At 36.3% G+C, this 18,817-nt stretch overlaps 1 protein-coding gene across 1 annotated transcript in view; it reads right to left on the bottom strand.

The window, feature by feature from the left end:
* The window catches only part of TINAG (tubulointerstitial nephritis antigen), an 83,267-nt gene extending 65,552 nt beyond the window's left edge, over window positions 1-17,715 (bottom strand). Inside the window, exons 1-4 of the mRNA XM_042937322.1 lie at window positions 17,370-17,715; window positions 12,397-12,460; window positions 11,639-11,728; window positions 5,150-5,264 (exon numbers count right to left, since the gene is read on the bottom strand). Of these exons, the coding sequence (XP_042793256.1) occupies window positions 5,150-5,264; window positions 11,639-11,728; window positions 12,397-12,460; window positions 17,370-17,715 (615 nt within the window). The remainder of the gene's footprint in view (window positions 1-5,149; window positions 5,265-11,638; window positions 11,729-12,396; window positions 12,461-17,369) is intronic.
* Between the last annotated feature and the right edge of the window lie 1,102 nt (window positions 17,716-18,817).

Raw genomic sequence — 18,817 nt, 5'->3', positions numbered from 1 at the left:
TATTTCAGACAGGAAAAAACAAATTCCTCCTGTTATAACGAATCACTTAGAGAAATAAATCCAGTCAGTTAATACTGTGTTTTAGCTAGAATGGTCAGGTATCCAGATGATTAAGTAAATTTTCATTTCTCATTTCAGTGATTGGTGGCTTTAAAAGTTACTATATAAAATATTATTTTACTTTTAACTTCCAACAAACCATAGAGAAAGACATCGTTTTTCCTTTATTATTAATACCAACTAAAATACACCAAAATCATTTATATTGAATGGCTGAGAAAAGATGTTATACTACTAAGGTATAAGGTTCACAAAAAAATTTTTAAAACATCTATCATAACTTGGTTAACTTTATTGTTCTCCCTGGGGAATCAACAACAACAAAACTATTTAAAATTTTTTTGAACTATGCCAAGTATACAAATGAACTCTCAATTTCCCCATTTCTGTCTGAAAATACTATTTTTAAATCAAAATATTTGTAATATTTATAATAGAATATAATGCAATGAAGCTTCTTGAAGTTATCTCCCAAATTCAAAAGCACTTGGACATTATGTCTAGAAAAACAATCAGGTACAAAGCTGATGATTAGATCATATCAGATTAGATTAGATTTAATTTGACTTGATTTGATTTTATTTAGGAGCATAGTAGAAAAATTTTCAGGTTCACCAGAAATATGTAAACTCCAATAGGGCCAATATTTCCAGAACTACACCTTTTCTTTATGAAATAAAAATCTCCAAGTGATGAAGTTTTGGATAACTTTTTCTTATGAAATTGACCCTACTCTTCTCCCATGGTTAAACTAAAGGAGAAAGAACAACTTTATACAGTATAGAATAACATTTCTGTTATATATGCAATATAGTATACAATAACTACTTCTCTTTCAGAATTCATGGCTTCTTACAACTGTTATGAGCAAGGTAGTACTGCTGTCATTATTTCAAAGAGGAGAAAATGGAGACAATAAGTGAAGGAGCCAGATTGAGACCCAAGTACACTGGCTCCAAAGCTCATGTTCATCATGTTTGGTGTATGGAATGGTGCCCACATGGGTAAACACACTGGCTTACTCGTGCCTATTAACAGACTTCAATAGTGATGTTTCTGCTGGCTCAAAAGGACCTCAGCCATTGCCAGCTTTGCATATAGTCATAATAGCTGGTTGTTTCCATTGTTTGCTTTCTGAGACACTGAGAAAGTTCTAATTTATCCCTAAATGTACTTCTGCTCTAGTGTGAATTTTCAGAAGGAAAATATAATGCACAATTTCACAAATTTATTTGACCACAGATGGGACATCTTTTAACTTATTGTTTTAAAGTTTATTTATTTATTTTGAGAGAGAAAGAGGTGGGGAGGGGCAGAGAGAGAATCCCAAGCAGGCTCTGCACTGACAGTGCAGGGATGGAACTCACAAACCACCAGATCATGACCTGAGCTGAGATCAAGTCAGATGCTTGGGGCGCCTGGGTGGTGGTTCAGTTGGTTAAATGTCTGACTTGGGCTCAGGTCACAATCTCACCGTTTGTGAGTTCAAGCCCCACATCGAACTCTGGGCTGACAGCCTGGAGCCTGCTTCAGAATCTGTGCCTCCTTCTCTCTCTGCCCCTTCCCCACTCGCACTCTGTCTCTCTCTCTCTCTCTCCTCTCTCTCTCTCTCTCAAAAATAAATAAGCATTAAAAATTAAAAAAAAAAAAAAGAGTCAGATGCTTAACCATCTGAGCCACCCAAATGCCACCAGATGGTACATCTTTACTCCCAATCTTGGAAGATTGGTGGTCCATGGAATAAATGTCAAGAAATATTGAAATAAGGGTCAAGCTGTGTCACAGCCTGCTTTATACTACAAAGAGACAAAAGACTCAATGGGCAGAATTTGAAGTTCTTGTGGGGAGCTTTCTGATGGCCAGCTTCCAATCAGTCACATTGTGATTCTATTCATACAACATACACAGCTTCAATGGACTGCCAGAGAATTGTTGATTCATCTAATCGTTCATAAAATTTTTAGTGTAGAACCATTATGAACAGAACTGTTCCATCAAGGTATTGCTTTGAACAATACCAATCTAAGAAAAACATCAAGAAAAAAAAATAAAAATATGCATGCATTCACCAGCCAGCTTTTGTTGACCTGACATCAAATATAATTAATTCTAATGTGGGTGAAGTGAGTCTTTCTCAACACCAAGGAGTTGTATGGTCTAAACTGCCTTCTTTCTTTCCCTTTTTCACTTCCTCCCATCTACTCTGACTGTACCCAGAGAAAACAGTAAGTTTATGTTTTCTTCTGTCTGTCCTCACTTAAGATTGCCATCCAGGAAGAGCTCCCTAAAACCCTGAAGCTAACTTTTTCCAATCCTACACTCTCAACATCTTTTTATTCTTCATTGTTACTAACCACACTCTACAAATATTCATTTGAATTGAATAAGCTCCTATAGATTAAACAAATTTTGCATATTTATGTGATCATGGAACACTCTGCACAATGCCTACTGGCATTTCTCTAACTCGCGCTCAGCAGACACATTATGGGAATAGTGGATTAAACCAAGGAATGAAACCAGGAATCCAGCCAGGGAACAGAAGAGCCTTCCCAGAAACCAGGAATGACTCATTGCTCATCTGTTCCACCCTGGAAAAAGAATTTTATAAACCCTAACTCTCATTCAGGTAAAACTGTCAAGGAAAGGAAGTTTTGGGAGTGGGGATGCAGTGGAGTTTCTTACTAAAATCATTCGCACTATTGGCAACTGCCTACTCTAGCTCTACCCATAGATCATCCTATGTTGAAAATGATATTAAAAAAAACATATCTGGGAAAGGTAGTTGGGGGGGGGGGGGGAAGTTATCCAGAAGCATATCCACAAAGAAAAAAATTCAATTCATTGTACTCAGAGGCAGGTTGATGTCTTGAGGTATTTTCTATGTAGTCACCAGACTGAGAATCGACATATTTTGTAGCTCTTTCTGTAGCAACCAATTCAACTCAGTTCACTTCCTAGAAGTACTTGTTATATTTCTGATTTTCTTCCATATCCATATATTAGGACACCTCCAACACTTGGAAACTTTTTGAAAGGCCCTCAGTCCTCAAGCTATTACACCCTGGAAATAAGAAGCTATTTCCTTACCTTACATCATGAGTGGGTAATGGAACTCTTACAGATCAGCCAGATTTTCCTTATTGCTTTCCTGGAATAAGCTGGCAACTGTGTTCCATTAATTCAGAGCATTGGGCAATTTTAATTCTCCCAAAGTACTAATCATTAAGATTTTTCATGTAAATATCTCCACAACGATTTTTATGCAAACAAATCCCCAGCAACTAATAAATGAATTAGAATTAGATTTCCTTTTCTATACTGTGGTGAGTGGCAACTTGGGAAAGGAACACAACTCATGTCTAGAATATAAAATATTCCAAGTTGCAAAAATTAAATCTTAAAAAGGAAATGTTAGAAATAATACAGAGAAAATGTATATAGACACCCAAATGAGTATTTGACTGACTGGAGCCCTTAATAAAAGCAAGCGATAAAACAATCCTTATAAAAGGAATGAATTTATTCTTTCTTGAATAATACTGCCTCTTTTTTTTCCCTAGATGGTGATAAATTAAAAAAAAAAAAAGCAGCCAGAAAAAAAATAAATAACACTTCCAACTGATCATAGAATTAGGTCACTAAAAACCATGAATCTGAGCCACATCTCTAAAGATTTTGTATCTTACTCATTCTAGGAAAGATCCAAAAGTATCTCTACAGCTGATCATTTCATCAAGTTAGCTCTGCTTTTTGTTATTTTGAACCTGAGCTGGCCAAAGCTAACTGATTCTACTGGAACTTTAAGGGACAATTTGGGGGCCCAGATATTTTAAGATGGCCTGTCTCTGCAATTTAAGTAATTCTGTGGTGGCTTTTCACTTCTCCCAATCTCAGTGTGACTTAACCTCCCTCAATCTCACTTTTCTTGTCTTTAAAATGTAGATAATCATAGTACCCACCTCATCAAGCTGCTGAGGAAATTAGAGGAGATAACGTATGATAGTGTTTATAAGAGCGTTTAACACACGACTACTCAATACATGGTGGCTATTTTGATCTTTTCTGATGTTGGTTATAATTTAGTAGAACCCATTTGTGGAATTTGAATTGGTATAGGAACTCAGGGGACCACATCTCTTGAAAGCAAAGTACATTAAATGCTTCATGAGAAACCTGTGGATTTATACCTCATCCAATGGCAAACAACAGCCCTGCTCACTCCGGAGACACAGAGCTTCCAGGCAGCCAGGACCTGAAGCCTGCACTGCACTGAAGCCTCCAGCCACTTAGGAGCACCTCTCAGCCCAGGGCAGTCGTACAGGCCCTTGAATACAGTCAACATCTCAGCTGGAAAGTATGTGTGCTCCACACAACACACATCTGGTGGTCGATCTGCAGTTCTACGAGTTAGAGGTCTGTGACCCTGGAGACCTAGAAGCCTCTTATATAAGATACCTATTATCCGATGACAACGTCTCTTAAAAACGAAGGGGAAAGCCAATACAATAGTGCAAAGTATAAGAGTGTAGGAAACGCAGCAATTTCACGAAGGAGTTTGTGAGGTCATCTGGCAAAATTTGAAGGTGCTCCTGTAGTGGAAATTTTGAGGATGCACCTTTACAAATTACCATAACATACATGTCTGCAGTTACTGCCATTTACCTTAGCCTCATGTGATAATGGCTAGCCCCAAGACAGCAGAACTCTGTTTTGATGAATTCAAAAGATATCTGTGTTTACTGAAAAAAAGAAAAATATGGACAACTAATGCCTTGCTTGAGCACTGGGTCACTTAATGACTAATAATCTGAAATATGAAATTCTATGAAATCATTAGTGTGCAAATGAATACACGATCATTGTTAAAGGCAGGAGACTTTATTAGACATTGGTGAATGTTCAGAGTTCACACGAAACTTCTGAGGAAGGTGACAACCATTTTGGTAAAGATTTTCTATTTTTATGACAAAATTTAACTCTGAAAGCTCAAAATTCATGATTTTAGTTATTTAAAAAATCTTCAAATGCACATGCAAACATGCCTGTACAAACACATATATACTTGACTCAAACAGAGAACACTTACTGTCACTTCATTCATACTCAGAAGCATGGGACCAGGTGGCAGGGTGCCAAGACGATACTTGAAACCTTCTTCTAAAGTCATTCCCCAGAATTGGCTGTAGTTCTGGGCTGTCCATCTGCATTCCAAATGAAAGAGAAAAATTGGTACAGGTAACGTAATATCACTTTTATAAATATATGTTTGCTTATATTTCTGAAATTACATAACATCAGAACTATTACTGTAAGCTAGATATCCTTTATATAAAGAATGCATTATTGCTTTCTCTTATAGTAAAACATATGAGGCATTTCTTAAATTATGTCTATTTCAATAGATTTTCATGACTTAGATGAGGAACCTAAGGCTATATCAATATACACTAAATTTAAGAATATGAATCTTTACATATCATATGGGATTAAGTGGCAAAAACCAATATATACAGTTTCATTTAAATGTCATAAAATGAATTTTAGGAAGAAACCTGAAGGGTGCCTATGTGGCTCAGTCGGTAAGGTGTCTAAATCTTGATTTCAGCTCAGGTCATGATTTCGCTGTTCATGGGATCAGATCAAGATCTGTGCTGGTACCATGAAGCCCGCTTAGGATTCTCTCTTCCTCTCTCTTGGTCTCCACCCCCTCTCTCTCAAAATAAATAAATAAACATTAAAATAAACAAAGAAGCTTGGATGTACAGAAATGTACTTATAGATTAAACAAGGTAATTGTTTTATACATAATTTATATTTAAAAATAATTTGACCATGTAAAAGGAAGTATCCATGAAAAATTGAGGATAAAATAATTATGCTTAAAAACATACTTCAGTGCTTATTAATTTTATTAAATATTTTATTTAAATACATAAATATTCTATCATATATTAAAGAATTAATTTGTATAAGTGCTCAATAATCTTCGTTATTATTAATGATGGTATAAATTCAAATGATATGAAATTAAATAGCAAAAAGTACTTATTTTTTTAGAGACAATGTTTGTGCCCTTTTATAGGAAAAGAAGCTTTGTTTTCAAAATCTAACATTGAAATTTAAATTCAACAAAAAAATTTATTTTTAAGGGTCATTTTATTTTATTTTATTTTATTTTCTTATTTTATTTTTTGAGAGAGCAAGAGACAGCATGAGCAGGGGAAGGACAGAGAAAGAGAGGGAGGCACAGAATCCAAAGCAGGCTCTAGGCTCTGAGCTGTCGGCACAGAGCCCAACGTGGGGCCAAACTCATGAAATATGAGTCAGGACCTGAGCTAAAGTTGGCTGCTTGACCAACTGAGCCATCCAGGCACTCCTCAACAAAAACTTTCTTTAGAGATGAAAGGAGATGAGAAAGATGATAGTAATTTAATCATTGCTTGTTTGAATTATTTACAACTTGAGGACAATATATTTTCAGTACTTAAATCAAACTAAATTCAATCCTATTGTGCTAATTACCAAAATTGCTTATAATGTGATATACTATCATGCATGATGGAAAATACTACTCGATGTTCAGTAATATGTACCAAGTTAATGCTTTTTTTAAATCTGTTAGTTAATAAAACCTTAAGCAACTGTGAGCCACAAGCTTATTTATTTTTTTATAATTTTTATTTAGATTCTAGTTCGTTAACATATAATATAATATTGGTTTCAGGAGTAGGATTTAGTGATTCATTACTTGCATTTAACACCCAGTGCTCATCACAGCAAGTGCCCTCCTTAATACCCATTGCCCATTTAGCCCATCCCCCCACCTATCTCCCTCCATCAACCCTGTGTTCTCTATCATTAAAAGTCTTTTATGGTTTGTTTCCCTCTCTCTTTTTTTCCTCCCTCCCCATATGTTCATCTGTTTTGCCTCTTAAATTCCACATATGAGTGAAATCATATGATATTTGTCTTTCTCTTAGTTTTGCCTGGCATAATACCCTCTAGTTCCACCCACGTTGTTGCAAATGGCAAGATGTCATTCCTTTTGATGTCTGAGTGGTATTCCATTGTACATATGTGTCACATTTTTTTTTTGCCCATTCATTAGTTGATGGACACTTGGTAAGCCACAATTTTAGAGTGCAATCTCCACCACCAAAGGAAATCTTTGACTATGTTAGATACTGCCCCACATTTAAGAGACCATTAGGACCAGCCATAGACAAAACCATGACATCAGTAAAGTATGTTTTTGGTGCCCTACAACTGGTAGTTTTCAAATATTCAGATACATTTGTGGTCATTTAATTAATTACTCAATTTCATGAGCAGGGATTGCTATTTAAAAAAATAAATAGAATACAGGAGAAATAATGGGAAATATTAGTTTATTGCACATAGTGAGGGTAAGTACTATTTTTATATATGTAAGTGTGTGCATGTATAGCATTTGTTTGTACAGGTATGCATGTGCACATGTATGCATATTAAATCACAAAGTTAAATGTACTTTTTCCTGTGAATTATGCTCAAAACAGTGTGAAAAGACTACTATTCTATTCCATCCTCTTTGATCTAGACTCATAGATCCTTCAATCCAATTTAGCATTTACTGAACATTCTTAATTTATCTTATTCTCTCTGAGAGCTTAGTAATAAGTAAATTTCTCTCCAGGAGCTCAGACCCTAAAAAGACTGCAACGATAGAAATGACTTCAGTATGTGTCATTTATTAGCAGTATGCCAAGGTATGATCAGAGTAGAGGATTCAAATACAACTCTGCCTGAAGGAATTGGCTTTTTTTTTTTTTTTTTTTACAGAAAGTGACTTTCGTGATCGGTCTGGAAGGATGAGAATGAGTTTGATGAGCAGGTTTCAAAGAGGACATTTATTCTTAAAAAAAAAGGCAAAGTATACAGGTTTGAAACTGGGTAGCACATTTAGCAAAGAGCAGATATGTTTAATGTTAAACCTATAGAAGGGCCTAGAGAGACAGAAACGGGAAAGATTGTAAAAAATAAGGTAGTAAAGCAGTATTTGGGCCAGAATGTTACTTTTGTCAAGGAGTATAATGATATTCTACGAGCAATGGAGTATCATTGAGGATTTTTTTAAAAGTGAATAGCAGAATCAAAGCTTTGACTTAGAGGGATAACCATGAAAGTATAAAGGATTGGTTTCAGTTTGATGAGACTGAAACAGAAAAATCAGGTCATCTCAAATGAGGCCTGATAAAAAATTGCACTTAAGGGGTTCCTGGGTGGCTCAGTTGGTGAAGCATCCAACTCCTGATTTCGGCTCAGGTCATGATCTCATGGTTCATGGGTTTGAGCCTCACTGGGCTCTGTGCTGATAGCAAGGAGTCTACATGGGATTCTCTCTCTCTCTCTCTCTCTCTCTCTCTCTCTCCCTCTCTCTCTCTCCCTCTCTCTCTCACTCTCTCTCTCTGCCTCTCCTCCACTCACACTCTCTCTCTTGCTCTCTCAAAATTAACATACTTAAAAATTTTTTTAACTATGTAAAAAATATAAATGCACTAGAATATAGCAGAGGGGCAGAGAACACAAATATCTTAAAGAAACCATGAATGCAGATATTATGAGAGACTAGTGACTGCCAGTGAAGAGGAAAGAAGAATCAAACTAATTTCCGATTTTCTGGCTTGGATGACAAGGCAGAGGGGAATCCAGTCACCAAGGACAGGTGGAAGTGGTAAATCCTTTTGGTTTGGGGTATGTTGATTTGAGAAACTATTGAAAAATCAAAGGCAACTTATCCAAAAAACTAAATTTTCAATTCATAAAAAAAAAATCAAGCTTAGAGATGTGGTAGATCATAAAGGGTCACAAATAATTTGTGATTTTTTTCAAGAAGTGGATCTATTTCCCCAACATTTGAATATGGGCAGGCATAGGGACTTGCTATGCCCAACAGAAGGCAAGAGAGTTGATTCTGTACAACTTGCAAACTTAGGCCTGAAAAGCAGTCAGCTTCCCCTCATGCCCTGTTTGAACCCTGGCATTATGTGGAGAGGCCACGGCTAGCCTGCTGGAGACACACAGGCCCAGCAACAGCCAGCACCAACCACCAGGCAGGGGAATGAGGCCATCTTCCACAGCTGGGCCCCAGTGGAGGCTCCAGATGCCTGTAGACATACGAGTAACTGCAGCAGAGATCAGGAGAAGAGCCTCAGCTAAGTCCGTCCCAAGTTCCTGAAGGGAACAAGTGAAAAACTCATGGCTTTAAGCTGTTAAATTCTGGAGTGGTTTGCTGTACTACATCAGATAATTGAAAGTTATCTATCTCCCTTTGTTCCACTAACTTGCTGATTATTATACCTGTATTAATTTGGCACTTGCATACGGCCCTATCTTTAGAAATCCTTTCACAAACTGATGACATGTTGACTCCTCAGCTAGACTGTAAATTCTTGTAAGACAGAAATTATTTATTTGTATCATCAGCAGTGCCCCCAAAAGAAACACATTTTGCTAATATTAATTGATTGCATTGAAAAAATAACACAGGGAATAAGTATGCACTCAAGTAGCTTATGTAGAATGAATAAAGACTTGGATCTAAAACACCACCAAGATGAGAAAAAATAAGTATTTTAAGGCAAAGAGAGTATATATTTGCATGTAGGCTATTTTGAAAACCACTTAGTAAGTGTTGAATAATAGGATTCTCATTTCACACATGAAAACAATTTGAACATCAGGAACAGAAAAAAATCTGAGTGCCAGAACTTTTATTTGATTTTTTAAAAATATTTATATGTTTTTGAGAGAGAGGGACAGCATGAGTGGGGGAGGAGTAGAGAACAGGAGGGAGACACAGAATCCAAAGCAGGCTCCAGGCTCAGAGCTGTGAGCACAGAGCCCGACGCGGGGCTTGAACTCTCGAGCCGCGAGATCGTGACCTGAGCTGAAGTCTGACACTTAACAGACTGAGCCACCCAAGTGCCAGAGAAGCTTTTAAATTCAAGGACTCCCCCTGCCGTTTTTTCTCCTCTGGTAGTAATTTTAGTTTCACTCCTTTTCTTCAGAGCTTGTCTCTTTTATCAACTTTTTTTCTTTGGGCAATGGATGTGTCCTTTCACTCCAATTATACTTCACTTTTTGTCCTTTTAAGGTCATCTGTGTTTGCTACAAAAGGGAAGCCCATGCCTCGTAACTAGTCCTCGAGTTATCTCACAGTGAACAAATGATAGACAGAAAAAGAATTCTCTTCCTACCAGCTTCTGTATCTTATGTGTATTTTCCACGTTGCCTTTGACTGTGGTTCCCGGTGAGTTCTGTGATGGTGGAAAGGCAGGCTGTTGCTGATGTCTTCTTGGAAATATATGCTCAATAGGCCAAGCATTTGAATTATTTTAAGAAGCCGATTCAGATCATTTCTTATGATGACACACACTCTTATGTTGTTTTAGTGATTTAAGTATCACTTAGCCACAGAAAATTATATTTTCCCTAGAAATACTTAAAATGTCATATTATCACCTAAAATATTGGTTAAACACGTGTACACACACACACACACACACACAGGAATTGAGCATGGTTGAAGAGTAACAATGTCAAAAAAACTGTAACTTTCTAAATTTCATGTCTTCCAAGAAGATATATGGGGTACGTTGAAATTCAGTGTCATCACTGTGTGGGGAAATATCTGTCCTGTCGTCTCATTCGGGGAAACTGATACTTCTAAGTTTTAAAATTGTATTTCAGGATTTAATCATTTTTATAGTTCCTTGATAATAGATCTTCTTATGTGAAATCCTTTCCAGAATGTGGAAAATGTTACTAAGGGAATATAGAGATTTGATCAATGGCAATGGAGAAATCCTGAGGTGGATACCACCCAGCTATGTCTCTTCCTTCCAGCTGAGTAAAGAAAACCAGTGTTAACACTGGTTATTATGACATCATAATTCTCTCTATGTAAACAGAGAAGCCACCTAATTTATTAATCTTTCAGAGAGCATCAAACCATTATTTCCTATGTTTAACCATCAGTGAGCCTTATGTTTACTCTATTAGCAAAGTAAAATGGCTCAACTTGTCTTGTGATTCAACCGTAAGTGAAATTGGCTACAGAGGTCATGTCAGTGAAATTGTCTAGATGACTGGTTATTTGGGGAATCATCAAGATTGAATATTGACCTCTTACGTTCTGATTCTCCCAGGCTGATTGGCTGGGTCAGGACAGCACCAGAGGGAGAGATACGGTTTATAAGAATAAATCAATGTTTTGCCTTCTTCCTAATTTTACCCAAATAGTTATCCAAACCAAAGCTTCCTCTACTCCCCTCATTCACACCATGACACTGCTCCTTCCTAGACAATTTATGACCCTGTTCTATATTTCTTTGTGCGTTTTAATTTTTAACTATTTAAGATCTAACTATGTGCATTCCACTCTTACATGTCTTTCTATTTCTCTTCCCATTTTTCTCCCACTCTTTCTTTTGAAATAGTGACCATTTTTAGAAGTAAATGATAAGAAATACATTGTTTGAAACCTGAGAAGTAACTGAGACTGCCAAAGTCTAGAAAGCAAGATTTTTCTCACCCATAGTCTCCTTTATTGACACGTTCAATTAGTTCTGGTTGAACAAGGCATACAAGCTGGGAACATTTCCATTGCTGTCCTGAGCATGTGCTGCAAAGATACAAAAATCACAAAAGTGGCCTACCCTTTATGGAGTACATTTATAAAAGGAGTAACCAGAATTGTACATTGTTAAGGCATAAAACATATTCTTGATTAATGATAGCCACATGCCTATTTGATTCTTGACAAAAATAAAATAATAATACATGCATTAGCTACCACTCAATATACTCTTAACTTCTGCCCTAGGCAATTAATAAATGAAATGACCACACAGTCAATGAATTTTGAAAACATAAGATAATTTAGACAGTAGATTCAGTGTATTTGTATTCGGAAACTTTCTGTGGAATAATCATTTCAAGGCAGCCTGTTTTTATATGTTGTTACTGTGATCAAAGAAACACGATTGGCCTCTAGCATATCTTGCCTGTAGAATGCTTATAATTAAGAGGTAAATTTAATGCAGGCCTGCTATATAATAAAGGCCACTGTCATGAACAACAAACTATGGCATTCAAAGACATATCTGTGGTTAGATGTTTCAACATTCATTAAAATGAAACATGCTTATATAAAGCTACAGATATGTGATATCCTAGGACATATGATTCTATCTGTATTTAAATATCAGTTTTATTTCACAATATTCCTTTTATTTGAAGAAAACATACACCGACAGTAGAATTCAGTTGTGTGCCACTTAAATTCATTACCAGGAATTGCAGTTTTCCTTAATTACTGATCCTTCTTCATAAGGTTGGCCATCTCTGAGGCAACCTGTTAACATAACATGTAAACAAATGAAAATTCTAAATTGAATAATAAAGTGCATTAGCACAAGTAACCTAAAATTCGGTTTAGTTTCTCAAATATGCAAAAATACTTGGTGCCAACCTGATGAAAATTCACATCTGGTTTGTGTCAAGGTTTGGGTATAGAATTTTTCTAAGCTTGTTTCCATGACCTTTTATCTTTAAAACTGCACAGTATGTTTCAACAAAGGGTTTATAAAGCATGAAAACTAGATTAAAAAACAGAATTAATTACTAACCACACTGAAAAAATAATGTGTTTAAATAGGTGAGCAATAAAACAGCACTTGAATAAATTTAAGGCATTTCTCATTTAAAATTCTAAACAAGTCTCAAGTGAATATGACTAATCATGTATGACAAGGTTAAGGAGCTCAGAGTTTTGGACCAAAATGTGAAATTGTTTCATTGAATTCACCCTTTAAAGATAAATTCTATTTTTTTGTTCAGGATTTGGATCAGGAAAAAAGTTCATGACCCAGTAAGATTGTAGCCATTTGCGTTCCAAATCCACACGTTTCTCAGTTAACTAAAACTAGTTGTTAACTAGTTTACCAGATTATATAAACTACTCAAAAGAGATCAATGGAATATTATCATTATATGAAAAGCATCAATAAGATAAGGTGAAATTAGTACCTGGGTTAACAAAGTAACCAGGGGCCTGTGAGGAAATAGGGAATTCACGCGAGAGTAGAACCTTAGAAGCAAGAGAAAAAGTATTTCATAAGCAGGGGTGGTCAGCTATGTGAAGTACCACTGAGAGGTCAAGAAAAGGAGAACAGGCACGTGAATGTTGCATTTGACGATGTGAAAGTCTTTGACCCTGCCAAGGGGGATTTTGGTGAAGTAGCAAGGAATGGCATCCTGTGGGAATGGATTGAATAGAGACTTGGAAGTCAGGAAGCAGATGTTTCTTTTAGCTATTTTACCATTAAAGAAAAAAGAAAAAAAGGAAATGAGACAGATGCTAGTTAAGAACATGGAGCCAAGGGAGGGCTTTTTCAAAGCTGGGAACTAGAAAAAACATATTTTGTAAATTGATAGTTGATCCAGGAAAGAAGGAGGCGAAAATGATGCTTTAGGAGAGAAAGAGAGAAAGAGAGGGAGAGAGAGAGGATTTTACTAGTGAAGATCTTGAAAAGACAAGACAGGACAGGATTCAGAGCTCAAGAGGAGGAACCGACTCAGTGTAGGCAGTAACCCAGAGGGAGGGAGGTTGAAATTTAGGATGATGGAGATGAGAGAATTACCAGTGGCTTTATTTTCTCAATGACACGTGTATGCAGCACCTCAGAGTGAGTTAATCAAATTGGTTACCCACAGAACATCTCGACAAAAGAAAAAAAAAGCCAATGACTGTTGAAATTAATAGAGTTTTGCAACTGAACAGTCATTAATCCAAAATAAGGCAAATCAGACATTTGGAGAGTGAAATAGTTGGCCCACTGATTAAAAAAAAAAAAAGATGATATGATGTCTGTAATTTATTTTAATATTCATCATAATGCATTATAATATCTGCACTGGTCTAAACCTCATTTTAGGGAAGGCAGTTACTTGCTCCAATCAGGAATCCACATCCCAGGCATGGACACTAGCATTCACCCTGAAAGGCCAGACTCCAGGGCAGCTGCTACAAGTGCTTCCATTATCCATTTTTGGATGCACACTAGAGTATCAGTATAACGAACATCAGAAATGGGCTTTCATTGGTAAAATTAGTGGCTTTGAATCAACATGATGGATATAAGTAATCAGCTGTTGTTGATTAAATTAATAGCATTGAATTTATGCAGATGAACTAAAATATTTAAAAATCATACCCCACTCTTATACCCAACAGTGTATATGTTTCTCTTAAGGTCAAAAGCCTTTACTCATAGACCTGGTGCCACCCTAAGATTGATCTTTAAAAAGTTCTACACTTCCAGCCACTGGGTAGGAGGCATTCTCATTCCTTGACACCCACTGTAAAGGTAACAGAATCCTGCTGCTATTATTATACTGCTTATATTATATTATGATATACTGCTGTTATTATCACATGTTCCTCCAATAAGTTATTCAAGCGAGGAAGATGTGGGAACCTCTTAAGGACAGGGTCTTGAGACTTCATGAAGCTTACACAGGTTGCATGAATTGGTCTATGTCTGCTTACCAATACAGATTTTTGTAATTACCAGTATACGGCAGAATTTGGACTGTGACTTCTCTTCATTATAATGTGGTTAAGGAGGAAACAGCCCTTATCCAATTCAGATGTGTCAGTGGCTTACACACATTTTTTTTACCAATATGAACATAAAAGTTAATCAAATTAACTTAGGTCTGTTTACAACAGATGGTATACTAGACTCTTTCTCTAAGATATGCTACACCAGAAGATTCATCTGAAAAATCCATTTTGGTTCTTTTTCAAACTCTTACCACTTTTTTTTCCTGTATTTGACATTGAAACCCTGTAATTACTAGGAGTTACTATCAGAGAAGGGGGAAAAGAAAACATGCACACACACAGAAGAGAGATATTTACCAGTATGCCCTAATCCAGTTTATACAAAAAGGACATATTTATTTTTATAACTCTTAAGATATTGTACATAGTTTTAAGTCACTGGTTGAAAAAGAGCTCCTGGGACAGTTGCAGTATAAAGAACTAGATATAACACCATGTAATTAGATAACTGAAAAATAGTATTTAGTATATCAGTGAATGAACAACTTAGCATCTCAGAGGAAAGTCACATTATACATGCACAAATTGGTATAAATAATATACCATTGTGTTTTTATTTTAATTTTATACGATTTTTAATATTGTGTAGTGCTATTTTCTTTCAACCAGCTACTTTCACAAGATAAAACAAAAGAAAACAAATTACCTTCATAGAAGTAATTATAGTCTAATGTGAACTTTTTACTACTAAATAAAAATGATTAATTGCTTCCCTTCATAACAAATGGAATAAAAACTATACCTGGAATATAAATTCTACCTAAATCATAATGCTAAATTAAAGCTGTAGCAGAATTCTAGCTCTCCAGCAAAAATGGACATTGACAGAGCAGTCATCATCTCTATCCTCACAACAAAGCTCCTTTCCTAAATGAGCTATATGTTTCATATAAGCTAAAATACACTGTAGCGCATCAAAAGCACTACAGCTTATACGTAATATTGAGACTCAACACCCATGAGGCCACCCCTATTCCCACTTAACATCTTTCAATGAGTCCTCACAACAGAATAAAATCTCAAATCTTTAATGTAGCCTATACATCTTGGCATAATCTGACCTCTACTTGCCTCTCAAACCTCATCTCATGTCACCTCCAAACCTCCGCTAACCATTACTCTCCAGAAATTGTGGCCTCATTCCAGTTCCTGGACCAAGCCAAGCTCCTTGTTCTCTGATCCACAACACATTTCTGTCAGTATTCCTTGAAATCAGCTCACTTCTCCTCACTCCTGGAGTCTCTGTTAAATGTCTTCCCTCACTGCCACTCTCCTCAGGCTGATGTTGTATTTTACATATTAATGTTGCATTCTCATATACTTTCACAGAACCCTAAATATTTCCTTCAGAGAATTTATCACAATTTACAATGGTATAGTGAATCTTACCCTCTCCCTGGCAACGTGACTGTCATTTAAAGAGAGTAAGATCTTGCCTTTTTCTTCCCCATTGTGGTCCCTGCACTAAGTACGATGCCTGGCATAGTGAAGATATTCTAGAATAATTTTTTTATGAATGACTAGAGTCACCATTCTTGATAAAGGATCTGCCACTTTTTTTAGGCTAAAATAAATACTTGATGTTTTCTGAGCTGTATATTGGTAGAGGCAAAGGTCTTGTCTAAATGATAGTTCTGTGGAAATTTTAACCTATTACATACATGTTTTACCAGCAAACTCACATCACTGAGAATGCAAGCAATAGCATCCGAAATTTGAAATAAGGATGCCAAATCCTAGTTGATCCTAAATTGTCTTCAACTGTAATTTCTAGTCACCATAACTCTGCATTTCTGCTGAGGAGCTTTGATGTGATGGGCAACAACAACAACAAAATAAGGCTTTATTTAAGTATAAAAAGTGTGTTGCTTTGTGTTTTGTTGCAAATCTTGGATATATTGATTGCTCAGCATCTATAACCATTTTCCTATAATTAGACCAATATAGTACCTACCATCATCCCTCTTATGAATTATTTGTAGTTATGCACTCAATCTTCGACTTTTATACTTATTCTATATGAAGTTCTCCTTTGTTTCAATGGTGTAAAAATTCCCACATTAACAAAACAAAACAAAATAGAAATACACATGAAAGTCTATTTGGTATTACTTAGGCAGGTAGCTGACTTGACTTTGTTTTTGCACTGGTTTTACTGGCATTGCTATACCACAGGTTCTAATGCTAAGAGGTCCATTGGTTTTGTGACATAATAAGCAAAATGTTACACAAATCTGCCAATGACCAGGCCTGTGACCATGAGATCCCCTAAAAGGTTACACACAAAAACGCTTCAGAGCTTAAGAGTCCTTTTGTCAAAACATTTTAGAAAGACAGACAGACAGACAGAGTTTTAAATAACCTGTATATACACTGAGTCAGTATTCACAACATGATTCAGACCAGCATTCATGGCCATCACACCAGAACTTTCTTGAAGGTGCTAGTACAATGCTGTATCTTGCATCTAAACCAAAGCACTTTAACATTTGAAAGGAAATTTATTTAATCATAATATTCATTTTTCACTTCATCTTAAAAAAGGGAGGAAGACAGGAAAGAAAAAGAGGTAAAGAGAGTTGGACAGATCTTGTAATGAACTAGGAGACTGCTTAAACACATTCCCAAAGCCTACCTTCCGGATACCAAGGTTTTGTGTGAGGAGGCCATTCTTTCTCTTCATGGCAAAATGACTTGTAATCAGGACAGCAATCAGAATTTTCCCTTTCACAGAATTTATCACAGTAACACAGTGCATTTGCCTCATGGAACTGAGTGGCACAGTCATCATCTCTATCCTCACAACAACGAAAATTTCTACAGTATTGTCCTTTGAAAGTGGATCTTTTGAATCGAGGACTTTCCAAAATGGTGTGATTCCTAGTGAAATCAGTTCCTTCTCTTTGAGATAAATACTGTTTCTCCATCCAAATTTCTGTGGTAAGATAGGAAAAGATTAAGATCTTATATCCGGTCCACATTCTCTAGAGGTCAGGTAGGGCTCCCACTTTGTATTATATCCAATACTCTTGGCTTTGGGGCTTCTCCTTGGAGCCTGAATTCTAATTATCAAGACAACTCAGCCTGAATCCTGAAATGGATCCTTTACTTGAACTGAGTATACTTCTTGTAGTTAAACATTAAACAAGAATTTCAATATTTGCCCAAGATAATGTAAGTGTTAAAAATAGATCCTTGTCATTTCTTCAGTTAAAAATGTGTAATATTTTATATGACACAAAAAATATCCATCACCATAAAAATAAATACATAAAATCTTATCATAGATGAAATACATCAAATATTGCTTGCCTTCAAAAAAAAATCTAGATTCTTAAATCAGAAACCTCTCTGGAATACACATGGCCCAAATTATAGCTGCAATAACCACTGGCAAGGTATAGGAAATTGGAAAGTCAAAAACACAATTATTCATTTCACCTACTTGCACTGCAACTAAAATACAGGCTTTCATGAGGCTGCCTGCTAGGATCTGTCATATCAGTAACAGTTGCTCTAAATCATGCCGTCACACACTGGCTTGATTTCCCATCTGTAGCCCATTTACCTACCAGAAGCATTTTGATTTCAAGGCTTAGTGGAGCCTAATTCAGCTAGAAATTCCCTGAGGGTGACCTTAGTTCTTTCCACCCAGGTTCCTACTTGGCATTGGTGTAGGAACCTGCAGTACCTGGAAGACGTGTTATAGTCAAGAAAAGTCAATCTCTATGCTGCTTAGAAAAAAGAAAGAAAGAAAAAGAAGAAGAAAGAAAAAAAGAAACTGCCAGGGGAGGGAGTCATGAAGGGAACCCAAAGGTCAAGATGTCTTTAGTGTTTCTGTAGAGCTGTGCATTTACAGTGGGTTTTGTTATGCTGTGTTTATTCATTAACTACAATAGCTCTCTTTGGATTTGGGATAAGTAACCAGTGGACGATGATTCAGCACAAGTGGCTGGATGGCCTAGCAGAAAGGACTTGTCTTGACAATCAGGAAACCTGGACTATGGTCCCTGGCTACTGTTTAATTGACTTTATGACTTTGGGTTCACAATTTCCTTCTCTGGTCCTCAGTTATTTTCCTAT

This window comes from Panthera leo, chromosome B2 (assembly GCF_018350215.1).
Source record: "Panthera leo isolate Ple1 chromosome B2, P.leo_Ple1_pat1.1, whole genome shotgun sequence".
NCBI classification, from domain to species: Eukaryota; Metazoa; Chordata; class Mammalia; order Carnivora; family Felidae; genus Panthera; species Panthera leo.
This window is presented reverse-complemented; position numbering and strand designations above follow the sequence as displayed.